This window comes from Zonotrichia albicollis, chromosome 12, assembly GCF_047830755.1.
Source record: "Zonotrichia albicollis isolate bZonAlb1 chromosome 12, bZonAlb1.hap1, whole genome shotgun sequence".
NCBI classification, from domain to species: Eukaryota; Metazoa; Chordata; class Aves; order Passeriformes; family Passerellidae; genus Zonotrichia; species Zonotrichia albicollis.
Window position 1 is genome coordinate 1,727,403 of NC_133830.1, and position 15,127 is coordinate 1,742,529.

Genomic DNA, 15,127 nt, shown 5'->3' on the forward strand with positions numbered 1-15,127 from the left:
GTCTCAGCAGGGTCTAAAGGGAAATTTCTCACTGGGCAGAAGAAAAAGTGGAGGAAAAATGCTCCTGGAAGACAGGTATCTTTACAAATGACAGAATATTTATTACCAATACCTTTAAAAAAAGATTACATCTGCTAGATCACTGATAAATATCATTTACACCGGGGATAAAACTACAGAAGCTTTATTTTTTTTGTTATTTTATTTTTCTTGGTTTTGTGGATTTTTTTTAAGGTTTTTCTTGTTTTATTTTTTTTTACATAGAAGTAACCATATCAAACTAAGAAAGGAACACAGCTTGAAATACTGACAATATTTCTCTGGTCAACAACCCTGACTTTTACACAAGTGGAATCCTGATTATGAGTTACTGAATAAATATATTTAGAAGGTCTAAAAGTTAACTGTATTATTTTGTAAGCAAAAGAGACAAGTTACAGGCAAATTCAAGCTATCAGGAGAGAAAAAAAAAATACCACTGCAGCGCATTGAAAGTTGAAAATTGTATAGAAAATTCCATTGCCTTTTCCAGCGTTATCCCGTCTGAACTTACAAAATTCCCCGTAGTAACAAACAGTCCTTCTCTTGAGAAGAATTATTCCAGTGTGGATATTGTCGTTTTCTGGTGTGACTCTGTTCTGCCTCCAGGCGTCTGGGAGGAGTTTCTAAGGAAAGGCAAAATTCCAGCAGAGATCTCTGGGAGATTCCCACATGGATAACCTGGAGCTGGGGCAGCCCCGCTCCTGCTCCAGGCCAGGTTCCCAAGCGTTGTCTGCAGAGTGGAGTTACCAAGGATGAGCAGTTGTGTCCCCAAGAACGAGCCCAGAGCAGCTTTCTGATTTCCTTGGAATTAATCCCCAAACAGGAGGAATTTCCTTGGAATGATATCTCCAAAGCTGGGCGTGCACCCCACATGAGGCCAGTGGCCATCCCGTTGTGTCACCACACATGTCACAGCTCTGCAGGATCTTCATTTCCCCACCCAATCTGATGCTAATTATGATCAAGACAAAGCAATTTCACAGCCCCTCCTCGCTGCACAATGCTGGAATATTGGCTACATGTCCTGTAGTCCACAGCCAAAAATCCAAGTGGTTTTCCCAAATTCTGCTCTTCTGAGTGTTTTGAGTTTGTCCTGCTCAGAGCTCTGGAGGAAACGTGTGAGAGAAGCCCTGGGTTCAACACAGGAGTCGCTGGATCTGCCCGTGAAGCTCAGCCTGTTACAATCCGGGTCTGGAGCAGTTGTGCCCTGTAAAACTGTACAGTCAACTCCAGCCAATTTGCCAGGAGCAACTTGGAACTCTCCGTCGTAAAAGGAAAAAATCCCAAACAATATTTTCGTGATAATGTCGTCCATAGCATTTTATAGCAGAGGAAAAAAATTAATATCTACATCATATGTTAACTTTAAAAAATTCTATAAAACACTAAATATATAATAAAAAATATGCATATAAGGACATATGTAAACTGCTTTGGTAACATCGTATTACAGATGTTTTCAGTGCATTGCAGAGTTTCCAAGGAAACTTCAGACAAAGCTATATTTGCTTTGAGGAAGTACTGTATAATGCCATTCCTAAAGAAGCATAAACATTTTTTTTTTCCAGTAGTAAGATGTACTCAAACCACAATATTACTTAGTACTGGGTGTCTCCAAAACAACTAGCTAAATGTTGCTTATATTATAAAGAAGAAGTCCTCGATGTCATTGTTGTCATAAACTGGAGCGGGCTGTGAGGGAGATCATGATTGTGCTGAGGGCTGACAGGGTGCAGGCGCTGGAGGTCGACGAGCCCGAGCCTCTGGCGTAGGCATCTGAGAGGGGAGAGGGGAAAAGGAGCCAGAGGTGAGCACAGAACAATCCCCGAGCTCTTCCTTCACCCACCTCCCCCAAGGTTTGAATTCCCTTTCCTGGGATAAAGCACAGCCCCCTCCTCCCCTTTGTGGTCACCTCCCCAACTGAATTTTTGGTTTCTTTTCAGTTCCTGCCCCTGTTGTGTTGAGGCTGCTCTCACAGTTCTGTTATTTCACACTCTGCCTGCTTACCATTATTTGGTATTTTTTCACGATTGCACCATATTCCAGCTGTTCCTTGTGCCTCCCATCCTGCAGGAGCCATGTACCTGCTCCTGACCCCTGATCCGGAGCCAAATGGGAGCTGGTGTGTTCCAGCTCCCCTTCCCTCTCCTGTGCCGCTGATTAAATTCCTCTGCATGGTTTACACAGCCGTGCTGGGGAGAACTCTGCTCTCACCCAGGTCTTTTTTACATTGCTGTGATTTTAATGCCATATTCCTGCATTGCAGAGGCTCCTGATTTAATGCAGCTTATAAAGCGGGACATTATTAATGGAAGATGGGACACAGAGATTTTGCAAAAGCCATGTTGTGTAATAAAATACTCCTTGTGTTTGTTCTTCTACACCACCTCATTTCCCTAAATAAATATTTATGCATCCAGCACACAATGGGATATGGCTGTACAGCAGCCTTATAGATTTAGAAGCCTTTGCATGCTGTATTTGGTTATGAGTGAATTGCAGTGAAACAAAACATTTAACACACGGAACTGAGAGGGGAAAGCGTCTGGAAACCTTAAATGCAAACAGAACTACTTAGGATGGTGTTTCTTGTGGCTGAATCTTATATTTGGGATACAATCAGAATGAGGGAGTGCACTATCTGCTGGTGGGGCCCTGGGGCCCAGAGCCCATTCCCCCATCCTTACTGGATATCTTTGGGATTCGGATCTGCTCGCTGCTGCTGCCGTCGCCGCCGTCGCTGAAGGGCTTGATCTCGATGATGTAATCCTCATCAAAGGGCAGGGACAGCTCCACTGAGGTTTTGTTTGTTTCTATGACAGACGTGCTGCTCTCCCTGTTCCACCTGTACAGAACCTGCGGCCGAGGGAGAGACAGCAGGAGGCAGAAAGGGCAGAGCTGCCCGCTGTGCTCAGAGCTGCCCACCTCGGGGTGTCCAGAGGTGCTGCTGCTCTTTTCCTGCTCCTCATGCTCAGGAGGGGTCTGGTGACACAGGGGACATGTGGGATTTGCTGGGGACACCAGCACAGAGGTGGCAGGGGGTGACACTGGCAGGAGGATGATGCTGATCAGCAGCACTCAACACAGCACCGATACCTGAGGGAGCCCCTCAGAGAAACCCTTGCCTTGGTCATGCTAAAATAAACTCTCATAGAAGTAAAAACTTCTTTATAGAGGTCAGAAACTCCTTCTTCTGCTGCTTCTGGAAACTGAGTTGGGATATTTGATACAGTGCCACCAATGGTTTCCCAGAATAAATGACTTTTGTGAACGACCTTCTGAGCTGTGGGAGTTGTACTAATTTATATCATAAATTGTGTCGTAAAATACAAGATTTCTAGGCAAAAAGAAGAAAAATAGGCGATGTTTTGCTATGATTCAGGAAATAAATCCATGTGGTTGGGCTACCCTTACAGTAAGTTAAAGGAGAATGTTTTAGAAACTCTCTAGATGCTTTTCCAGGGTGATGAGTCTCTCTCTCCCTCTTTCAACCGACTCCTTAATTTGCATTTCAAACCTAAAATATGTAGTGAAAAGCTGGTCCAGATTGCTGAGGTTCATCTGAGGTTTGGACTAAAAACTCTGAGGAATTACTTATTTTTGATGAGCCCATACAAAGCACCAAAGACATTTAAAAGTTGGTGCAGGGATTGAGGGAGCTGGCACAGGCTCACCAAGCTGCTGGCATTCCAGGCTGGGAATAAAACATGGAGCATGGCCAGGTCCTTCACTGGCTCAGGCTCTGGTGGGAAATGTTTGCACAACTCCAACCCCAGGGCAACGTCTTTTTGGGCTAAATGAAACCCTTGTGGAAGGTGGTGGAGCTGAATTCTTCCCAAGGTTTCTCCCTAGTTAAATTATGTCCTATTAAAACTGCTTCTAATGAGGATTCTCTTTCTTTTCCTCTTGGCTCAGCTTTCTGAAGGAAATGGGAGCTATTAAAAAAGCATTTTATTTATCTGCAATTAAGGAGCCAACTACAGCTGTGGGGAAGCTTCCATAGAAGGCAGGAGAGAAGTTCTGCAGGTGGGAGCTGCAGGAAAAACGTGCTCACATAGACTGGCATGGCTCTGACTATAGAGGAATGCCCCAGATCTGACCTGGGAAATCATTAATGCACCATGGGAATACTCACTTTGTAGCCTCTCACTTCTGACTCGTTGTCCAAGGCTTTCACCTGGTCCCAGTTCAGGATGATCTTGGAGTCGGATGAATTCCACACGATGTTCCCGGGGGGCTGACTGGGTGCTGCACCAAAAACCAGACAGCTCCACGTTACTGAGGAGAATCCATTCCCAGCTGGATCCCCTCCAGTGCCAGTGGGGCTTCAGCAGCACAGCTGAGCCTGCCAGAGCCCGTCCCTGTGGAGAGCTGAGCTGCTCCACTGATCTGTGTCCTCAAGGAGGTGTGACACGACACGGGGCTTTACATGAGAAAGGGATTCAGTCAGTCGCTCAACATGCCTGAGACCAGAGGAAAAAAGCCCTCTTGAACACTGAGATAAATATTTAATTTGCCTGCACTGCTGTGATTTCGGTTTTGCATGCTCTGCTTACTTAACACTGGGAAGAACCTCACGAAAAAAAACGAAATAAAAAGGCTGAGCCTGGTAAATCTGCACAAAAGCCTGGCAAGGAGAAGTCTGACGGCTCCTTGAGGCTCAAGAGAGCTGGGAAATGAGAGAGGGGAGCAGCGGCTGGACCCCGCCAGGGCATCCATCCCTGCCAGCACTCACGCGGCTTTTTGGTGGTGACATTGACAGCGGCGCTGGAGGGGCCGGTGCCAGCCGTGTTGTAGGCCCTGACTGCCAGGTGGTAGAGGGCATTGCCCCTCAGGTTGCTGACTTTGGTGGATGTTTGGTTCCCCACCGTGCGGATCCTTTTGGCGTTTTCCTCCTTCTCGTCGTGCCGCCAGCAGCGCACCTGGGGGCAGAGCAGGGCTGAGGCTGTGGCAGTGCCCCAGAGGGGCTGGCAGCACCCCCTTGTCCCTGTCACCAGCCCAGATGTGCTCCCAGGGACAGCTGCTGCTCCCTGCCACCCTCCCTGGCCCTGCTGGGCACCAGCCTGGCTGCAGAGCTCCCTGCCCGAGCCTGGCCATGGCAGCACCTGCAGGGAGGGCTGCACTGCCAGCCAGATCCCGCTCAGAAAGGTGGAACTTCTAACCTTGTGAGAGAATGGTGGAACTTTTAACCATGTCAGAGAATGGTGGAATTTTTAACCTTGAGAGAGAATGGTGGGGTTTTTAACCTTGTGAAAAAATGGTGGAACTTGGAACCATGTGAAAGAATGGTGGAATTTTTAACCATGTGAGAGAATGGTGGAACTTCTAACCTTGTGAGAGAAAGGTAGAATTTTTAACCTTGTGAAAGAATGGTGGAATTTTTAACCATGTCAGAGAATGGTGGAATTTTTAACCTTGTGAGAGAATGGTGGAACTTCTAACCTTGTGAGAGAAAGGTGGAATTTTTAACCTTGAGACAGAATGCTGGAAATTTTAACCATATCAGAGAACCTTGAAGTTTTTAACCTCATGAGAGAAATCTCTGTGCACCAGAGGCAAAGAGAAGCAAAAATCCAGTTCAGGAACACACCCATGGCAGGAGGAGCAGCACGAAGACATGGCTGTGTCCCCTCAAGGCTGGCTGCTAAAAGGATCCTGCATTGTTTCCCATACCTCATATCCCTGAAAGGATCCTGCATTGTTTCCCATACCTCATATCCCTGAAAGGATCCTGCGTTGTTTCCCATACCTCATATCCCTGAAAGGATCCTGCATTGTTTCCCATACCTCATATCCCTAAAAGGATCCTGCATTGTTTCCCATACCTCATATCCCTGAATTCTTCCTTTGTGCTGGCTCTCCCACGGGGGAGCCCAGGAGACTTCGACGTCTGAGGCAGAAATGCTTCTGGCCAAAACAGTGGTTGGGGCTCTCGTTGGCTCTGGGCAGATAAAAATAGAAGTGAGACTTTTCAATTCTATGTTCAATTAGTCCCAAACATCAGGGGATTTATTTTCCTCATTGCACAAGGAGGGAAGCAAACAAATGTCCACGTTTCAAACCGATGGCCTGTCAGGCTGTGCTCCCTCAGAAATAATAAGATGTCATTACCAAACTCAACCCAGGATACCGTGTACTGTAATTAGGACAAGTGGGAACATTTTCTAATCAGTGGACATTAATTCATACTAAATCTCCACAGAGTTCTTCCCAGATTACATATTACTTTTCCATTAATATCAAAAGATTTCATTATGATTAATGTTATTTTAATGACTATTGAAAAGAATTAATCACAGTTCGCCATTTATTATAAATCAGAGCAAGGCTGAGGTATCAAAGGATGTGTCAAGGTGGAAACCAAACCCTTTCAGACCCTGTTACACACAAGTAAAGATATTATTAAAGAAAGACTTCATAAAAATCGTGGTTCAGGGAGAGAAGGTGAGGAGGGCTCGTCTCTACCTTCCTCTGCCGAGTAGACGACGGTGACGGGGCTGAAGGAGCCTTCGCCCTTGTTGTTGTAGACGCCCACCTTGACCTCGTAGGGCGAGAAGGGCGGCAGGCTCTCGTTGCGGAACACGTAGCGCGCGGCGTCGGGCGAGGCCACCACCGTCTGCATCCAGCTGACCGTGCCCAGCGGCCGGAACGCCACCACGTAGCCAAAGCCACCCCCGTTCTGCAGCTCCTCGGGCACTGTCTGTGGGCAGGGATGGGCCTCAGCACACACTGACCCGCCCTGGGGCACCCGCGCATCCCTCTGGGTCCTCTTCGTTCCCAGGCTGGGCTTGGGGATCTCAGAGGTCTTTTCCAAACTAGTTAGTTCTGGGATTCTGGGATTTGTGGGATTCTGGATTCTGGGATTTAGTAATTCTGGGATTGTGCGATTCTGTGAATTTAGGATTCTGTAATTCTGGGATTGTGCGATTCTATAATGCTGGGATTCTGTTATTCTGGGATTCAGTAATTCTGGGATTCTGGGATTTGGTCATTCTGTGATTGTGTGATTCTGTGAATCTGGGATTCTGTAATTTTGGGACTCTGTAATTCTGGGATTCTGTGGTTTAGTAATTCTGTGATTCTGGGATTCTGGCATTCTGTAATTCTGGGATTCTGTGGTTTAGTAATTCTGTGATTCTGGGATTCTGGCATTCTGTAATTCTGGTATTCTGTGATTTAGTAATTCTGTGATTCTGGGGTTTAGTAATTCTGTGATTCTGGGATTCTGGCATTCTGTAATTCTGGTATTCTGTGATTCAGTAATTCTGTGATTCTGGGGTTTAGTAATTCTGTGATTCTGGGATTTAGTAATTCTGTACACAGCAGCAGAGATGGAGGTGCAGGAGGTCCTATGTCACATCCAACCTGAATTCACCCCATCCTGCCTGCACCAGAGCCTTTCTGCTCCATGAAACAGGAAGCAGCACCTCCAAAAGACACTTTTCCTAGAGATAATTTCCCTTCCCTCCCTGCCTGGATGGGGCCTCCATTGCTGATGTAATTTTAGGCTTTCTGGAGAGGCTGAGGTTTGCTGAGGTGAAGCAAGGACACAGTTCCTGCTCTCCCAAGACACATGCAGCTGCTCTCACACCTTTGGGATCACACATGAAGCCCCAAAGAACACACCCTGGACACAATGACACTTCCTACTCTGAGGCTTGCAGCCCCCAAAAAGCTGCACTAAACCCAAAGGTTCCAGTATTAAAACAATCCATAATTATGGGCCACCCTCCCTGCATGTCCATGGAGCTTCAGCACGGGTTACTGCTGGTGACTGCATCCTACTCTGTGTTGGAAAGCTCACATAAAGAAATGGCCTCTGGACATTTAAAAGAGTAAAACCACTCTTCTATCAAAACACAAATGATATTTTGTGCAAATTACAACTCAAACCAACGGCTGATGTTCTGGCCATGTGTGTTTTTGAAACATATTGCAGTATCTTTAGGAGACACGGCGTAACTAATTAGTCCAACAGAGGAGGAAATTTAGCACATTGAGCTGTGTGGTGAGGACAAAAACCCATTTATAGGTTTTTAATAACCTCAGAAATATCTCTGGCGATTCATTCTGCCAGCTTGGTCAGAAATAGTGCTAAATGGAAGCGTTAGCATGTCTAGTGGAGTTCATTATTAGGAGAAATATGCCAGCTGCATCGCATCACAACACGACAATATGAGCAGACAAATGACCAAAGTTCTAACCCTGTCTGCCTTTAGGAATATTAAACATTTCTCTTCTCTGCATCTCCCCTCACTGGCTGCCATCAGCAGCAATGAAAGCCAGCATGCCTTGTGCTGGCTCTGAGCTGTTTGCTGCCTTATATCCCAGGGAGGAGGAGGAGGAGGAGGGAGGAAGCTGGGAGCCAGCACAGCAATTCCCCAAATTCCCCACCAGATCAGGATGTTCCAAGCCTGTTTTATCTCTGTTTTTTCTCCTGGCCATCCACATTTTGCCTTGTGGATGTGCTGGGAGTCAGGGGAGCTGAGCTGGTGGCAAATCCTGCTCCCCATGTCCCTGCTCCCCACTTCCCTGGGGCTGGGGGCAGCCCATCCTTTAGCTCCCTCTGACCAGCTGGGCTGTTTTTATCACACAGTCTGGGTTTTTTTTGCTGCCAACCCTTTGAAATCCCCAGAAAGCTCAGGGGGGCTGGGGTGAGACTCACCTCCCAGGTAATGACCAGCTCAGACTTGCTGCCTCCACCTCCACTGACATTGGCTGGGGTCACCTCAGGGACTGCAGAAAGATAAATGCAGAAGATGGATGTGACAGCTTTGGAACCCAAAACCCACATGGAGATGGAGCAGAGCTGTGCAGCAGCAGGACACTGCTGGGGCCAGGAACTGTTAAAATGACTAATTTGCCATGGCAAACAGCACATTAAAAGTATGTCAACAATAGTGCATTAAAAGTATGTCAATTAACTTGTGTATTCAGTCTCTAATTGTTCAGTTTAAACATTTGTCCTCCATTAAAAAAGGTCTTTTATTTTTTTTCCTGTTTCAAATTCGGTTCTTCTGCATAACAGAGGAGCCACCTGCCAGGGCTTCCCCACTGTTGGGGAAGATGAAACGGGAAAGCCTTATAAATATGATTGCCTGGCAAAAGATTGTGAGAATATAGAAACTATAAGTGAGATTGAAATGAAAGCAAGCTTTGAGATACCTCAGTTACTGAACAACTGGAAAACAATGGTGTGGCTGGCTGAAGGTAATCCCTTTTTGGTGAAATAACACCCTCTGCCTGCAGACAGCTCCAAGGGTCAGAGCAGACCCTGCCAGCTTGGCAGAAGGGGACCAAAGAGGAGTTTTTAGGGTTTAAAATGTAACATAGTTTGGTGATGTAATGATTCTTATAGGCTGTATGTAAATGCTGTAGGATTTGTATCTTGTACTAGACTGGTTAGTGAGAATCAGAATATTCAACACAGAAGATTTATTGTATTGTAATGGGAAACTTGACCTCTTACTCTGTTACCCTCCCTCTCTCTCTCATCCTCTGTACCACTCTCATTACTTCTCTTTACTGCTCCAGCTGTGCCTGGCAGCTCCCAGCAGGGCCCTGCACTTGGCCCTTTGCAATAAACCCCAAATTCCACGACCTGGCTGCAGAGATCTCTCATCTCCATCCATCCCCACCTTCCTATCCCCGACGCTCCCACACCCACAACCAGGGGATCTCCTGGCATTTATTGCACAAGGATTTCACCCTCAGCCCCCGTGCCCAGCCCCACTCACGAGCCTCCTCAGTCCTCCTCTTCTCCGAGGGGCTGCTGGGCTCCCCGATGCCGATGAGGTTGGCAGCCACCACCCTGAACTCGTACTCCACCCAGGGGTTCAGCCCCACCACCGTGGCCGTGAACGTCCTGCCATCGATCACCTCTGGAACTGGGGTGCAAGGACATTAAATATTAAAATACCGCTGGGAGAAAGCACAGGGGAATCTTATTTCCCTACAGGTGAGGGCTTAACATAAGTAGCAGAAAAAATTGGTAAATTTTCTCTCATCTTTCTAGCATTTTGCCAACTGCATAGAAGTGAACTCGTACTCCACTCAGGGGTTCAGCCCCACCACTGTGGCCGTGAACGTCCTGCCGTCGATCACCTCTGGAACTGGGGTGCAAGGACATTAAATATTAAAATACCGCTGGGAGAAAGCACAGGAGAATTTCATTTCCTTGCAGGTCTTAACGTGAGTAGTACTTGGTAAATTTTCTCTCATCTTTCTAAGATTTTGCCACCTGCAAAGAAGTGAACTCGTACTCCACCCAGGGGTTCAGCCCCACCACTGTGGCCGTGAACGTCCTGCCATCGATCACCTCTGGAACTGGGGTGCAAGGAAATTAATATTAAAATACTGCTGGGAAAAAGCACAGGGAAATCCCATTTCCTTAGAGGTGAGGGCTTAACATAAGTAGCAAAAAGGATTGATGAATTTTCTCTCATCTTTCCAACATTTTGCCAACTGCAAAGAAGTGAACTCGTACTCCACCCAGGGGTTCAGCCCCACCACCATGGCTGTGAATGTCCTGCCATCAATGATTTTTGGAACTGGGGTGCAGGGAAATCAAATATAAATATTAAAATACTGCTGGGAGAATGCACAGGGGAATCTCATTTCCTTAGAGGTGAGGGCTTAATGTAAGTATCAAGAAATACTTGGTAAATTTTCTCTCATCTTTCTAGCATTTTGCCAACTGCAAAGAAGTGAAAGAGGCAGCATTAAGCCCCTCTGCTTTTAGTGCAGAAATTCCTGCAATTAAAGAGTTTCTCCAAAATTGCCACAGTTTGGAAACAAAGCGTCATGACAACAGGTTTGGAGGGTCTGTATTTTTCTCTTTTTGAAACACACTGTTGTCTCTGTTTAATGGTTACTGGAACAAAATTAACCTGTGACGGAATGAGCAATCACATCATGGGATTTTTCCCTCTATCAGGAAAATAATTCTCCTTAAAGACAAGCTGGATGACACTGCCTGTCCCTGAGGGATGTCTTGATAGACCACAATTACTGTTGTATATCTCCAGCATGGCAACAGGAGATAGGAATTCATTCTGTTTTCCCTTAAACATTCATGAGAAAAATGGGTGAGTAACGGCACTGACTGCACCCTAAATCTTTGGGTTGCCAAACCTGAAACTACTTAATAAGAGCAGTGCTCTGCAGCCAGGGAAATTGCTTTTCACAGCAGGGGCCAGAGCTGGCCAAAGCAGCCCTGGGTGGGTGCTGAGGAGTTACATACAGGTAAAAATATTATAAAAGAAAGGGCTTGTAAATCAGCTTTATTACTTCTGCTGAGCTAATAGCTAGCCTGATAAGTTCCTGTGAGAAACCTGGCAGCTTTCATAAAAATAGAATCCGGTAACACTGAAAATCTACTTATTCCCTTAAGAAAAAAATTATAAGAATGAAAATCAGTTTACATAACAATCTATTCTTATGAAAGAATAGAAACAATTGAAATAGAAAGAAACAAAAAATTAGAAAAAAAAAATAGAAATAGAAACAATCTAGTCTTATGAAATTTACACCAATAAAAATTAAAAGTCTATCCCATGAGACAAAAAAAGATAAACTATCTAAAAAGAGAAAAGTTTGATAAACATCTACACTAACCATTACCAACCAATAAATTGAATTTGCAGAGATTATTAGCCAATCAGACTCAAACACAACACCTAATATGAACAAAACAAATAAAAATCCAGCTATCCTCTGTTATGTTGTTGGGAGGGTCCCCAGGATGAGGTGAGAAATGAGAATCTGACTCCAAGTTCTCAGATTTGGAGAATCTCAGATCTCAGAAGGCTGATACATTATCATATCGTATATCATATATCATATCATATATAAAACTATACTAAAGAAATAGAAAGGATACATCATAAGCCTAGACAAGAAGAATAATACAAACCCGTGGCAGAGTCCAACACAGCTGGACTGGGATTGATCATTAAATTAAAACAATTCACATGGAATCAATCAAAAATGCACCTGTTGGTCAGCAACCTCCACACCACATTCCAAAGCAATCAGATAATTATTGTATTCTTTATAATTATTGTTATAATGATTTTTATATTAATATTGCTATAATTATTGTTTATAATAATTGTTATAATTAATAACTATTGTTTACATTTCTTTTCTGAGGCTTCTCAGGAGAAAAATCCTGGCGAAGGGATTTTTGAGGAAATACCAGGGTGACAATCCTGCTCCCTCAAGCAGCAGCGTGCTGTCCCTCCCTGCAGCCCCTGGGGTGCTTGTGTTCCCCCAGGTGTGTCCCTCAGGTGTGTCCCTCAGGTGTGTCTCTCCAGGTGTGTGTCCCTCAGGTGTGTCTCCCCCCAGGTGTGTCTCCCCCCAGGTGTCTCCCTCAGGTGTGTCCCCCCAGGTGTGTCCCCCTAGGTGTGTCCCCCCAGGTGTCTCCCCCCAGGTGTCTCCCCCCAGGTGTCTCCCCCCAGGTGTGTTCCCCCAGTGTATCCCCCAGGTGTGTCCCCAGTTGTGTCCCCCAGGTGTGTGTCCCCCCAGGTGTGTCCCAGGTGTCTCCCCCCAGGTGTGTCTCCCCAGGTGTGTCTCCCCCCAGGTGTGTCTCCCCCCAGGTGTGTCTCCCCCCAGGTGTGTCTCCCCCCAGGTGTCTCCCCCCAGGTGTCTCCCCCCAGTTGTGCCCCCCAGGTGTGTGTCCCCCCCAGGTGTGTGTCCCCCCGGTGTCTCCCCCAGGTGTGTCCCCCCAGGTGTGTCCCCCCAGGTGTCTCCCCCCAGGTGTGTCCCCCCCAGGTGTGTGTCCCCCCGGTGTCTCCCTCAGGTGTGTCCCCCAGGTGTGTCCCCTGTCCCCAGGTGTGTCCCCAGGCTGCCTTACCCGTGCTCACTGCCTGCCAGCCCACTGAGAAGGGCGTGCGCGCCTGCACCACGTACATGGTGATGGGGCTGTGGTTGTCTGCCCCCGGCCTCCAGGACAGCTGGGCCGTGCTGTCTGTCACCTCCTCGATGGTCACGGCCTCGGGGGGGCCCGGGGGACCTGGGGGAGCAGGAGAATCCGTGACAGGAGGAGGAAGAGCCGGGTTCACCTTCCTGAAGGACTGGGGGAGCAAGCGCTGGGTTCAGCGTCCCCTCCAGTCTCAGAATCTCTGCTGGTCACAGTGACCCTGAGATATGTACAAGCTTTTTTTTTTCCCCAGCCTGGCTGTCAAAGAAGGAGTCAGGATTTTTCTGTTCTCATTCTTAAGGTTGCTAATTGTTTTTTATCTATCACATTCTTTCTCTGACCCGCTGAGGTCTGTCTGGCAGGTGAGGTTCAGGCACTCTGCCTGCCCTCACGGTGCTATCTTTTTATACTCAAAACTATGTGTACATTATTTACCATAACCTCCCCATACCTATCATCTATGTTAGACAGTGAGTTTCTACTCTAAACCAATCTAAAAGTCATCACCCAGAACATGGAGGCTAGGAAGAAGAAAGAAGGACAAGGCACGCCCAAATCCATCCATCCCATGCCCCCATTCTAAAAACCTCAAAAATCTCTTTTTCACCCTGTGACAATCTATTATTCTACTTAAATCCTGCGACACCACCAACAACAGTAGCAAAATTCAAATACCTCTTACAATCAGGTCTGCAGCAGCTGAGAGCTTGTCCACACTTGTTTGCACCATGCAGACGTATTTCCCTGCGTGCTTCAGCTGGATGCTCCTGATCATCAAATCACCAGCTGAGTCCTGCTGATAAAGGAGGGAAAAGTGGTTACAATCACTCTTTAATGAGCCCTAAACATCATTATCACATGAAGGACACTGTGACTAATGGGTTGACTTTATGCTGGCTGATGAAAACATCAGCAGTACAAGCCATGGCCTGTTGAAAGGATGGGAGCCTGCCTGGAAGGTGGGAGAGGGAGCATTCCTAAAATTCTGGCTCCTCCAAGGAGCAGGGCTGGGGGCTGTTCAGCACTTTCCCCATCAAAACAACGTGACAGTGCAGGACAGGTTCACTCTGATTGCTCCTTTTTCTCTCTGGATTTCCAATTTTTACCCTCTCTGCCATCCCAGGGCCCAGGTTGTGTCTCCATCCCTCCTGCAAAGAAAGCCCAGCCCAAATTTCCAAATCTGGAGAAAGCAGCAGTAGTTTCATGGCTTTGTGTCCCAGCCAGCAATTTGATTGCCCAGCACTTTTGTGCTGAAGATCACGAGAGCAGCGCTCTCTGAGGAAATCTTGCATCACACACCAGCAGTAATTTGTTTTCCAAACGCCAAGTGCAGGTCTGATTAACTGCTGAATACAACTAATTAGGTTTCTGGATGCAGTGGATGATGAGAACTTCTCTCAGTTTCTCTCCAGACACAAAGCATTTGATACATTGGAAATCTCAGGGAAACCTCATGGTTGTGGCCTTTGGGCTGAGGAATATTAATCAAGTTTGTAATTTTAGCTCTGTGGGCACAACAGGAGCAGTCACCCCAAAAAGCCATGGCTGCTGCTGTGAGCCCTGTGTATCAATCTGAGTTCATCTTTTAATGATTTTTCTTTTTAAGGGATAAGAGCAAGGCTTGGAAATTGTATTTCCTTTTCCTTTCAGCATTAAATTTCACTCCTGACAATGCAAACATGAACTGTCACCATGCCTGAGACCTGTTGCTCTCAAAACCTCCCTCAGAGCAACATGCAAAACCCTTCCCAGTTTTCTGCCTCTGCTGAAAATTTTCCATTTTTTCCCTCCTTTTTCTTGCTGCCTTCATCCAATCCCTTTTGTTAGCAGCCTTTTCTGCATGAGCCACCTGGTCAGATTTGATACTTACCCCTCCAACCTTTTCAAAGTGGTCCCCATCTTTGTCAAAGTCTATCAGGTGCCCGTTGAAGGACCAGGTGAAGGCGATGTCCAGGGAGTGGTCGTGGGACACCTGGCAGGGCAGGACAATGCTTTCTCCAACTGTGACATCCATGCTGAAAGGGGACACCATGACCCGCGTTGGATCTGCAAACAACAAAGAAAGGGGGGAAAAAAAGGGATTATTCTCGTTCTCCTGAGGAGCAGAGGCATTGCAGGGCTGAGAGAGATCCTAAGCAGTGATCCCTTAAATCAACAAGTGAA

The 15,127-nt window shown here is 46.6% G+C and overlaps 1 protein-coding gene across 6 annotated transcripts in view; it reads right to left on the reverse strand.

Annotated features, from left to right (window-relative positions):
- Window positions 1-78: 78 nt before the first annotated feature.
- Window positions 79-15,127, reverse strand: part of LOC102064532 (contactin-4) — a 275,228-nt gene continuing 260,179 nt past the window's right edge. For 5 of the 6 annotated variants that reach the window (XM_074550309.1, XM_074550305.1, XM_074550308.1 and 2 more), the window contains 11 exons: window positions 14,835-15,010; window positions 13,640-13,760; window positions 12,899-13,057; window positions 9,780-9,929; window positions 8,708-8,778; window positions 6,508-6,742; window positions 5,868-5,983; window positions 4,778-4,964; window positions 4,178-4,290; window positions 2,730-2,898; window positions 79-1,818 (listed from right to left, as the gene is read on the reverse strand). In XM_074550309.1, coding sequence (XP_074406410.1) covers window positions 1,718-1,818; window positions 2,730-2,898; window positions 4,178-4,290; window positions 4,778-4,964; window positions 5,868-5,983; window positions 6,508-6,742; window positions 8,708-8,778; window positions 9,780-9,929; window positions 12,899-13,057; window positions 13,640-13,760; window positions 14,835-15,010 — 1,598 coding nt within the window. In that variant the 3' untranslated portion in view covers window positions 79-1,717. The remainder of the gene's footprint in view (window positions 1,819-2,729; window positions 2,899-4,177; window positions 4,291-4,777; window positions 4,965-5,867; window positions 5,984-6,507; window positions 6,743-8,707; window positions 8,779-9,779; window positions 9,930-12,898; window positions 13,058-13,639; window positions 13,761-14,834; window positions 15,011-15,127) is intronic. The other variant, XM_074550310.1, reaches the window with a different exon arrangement.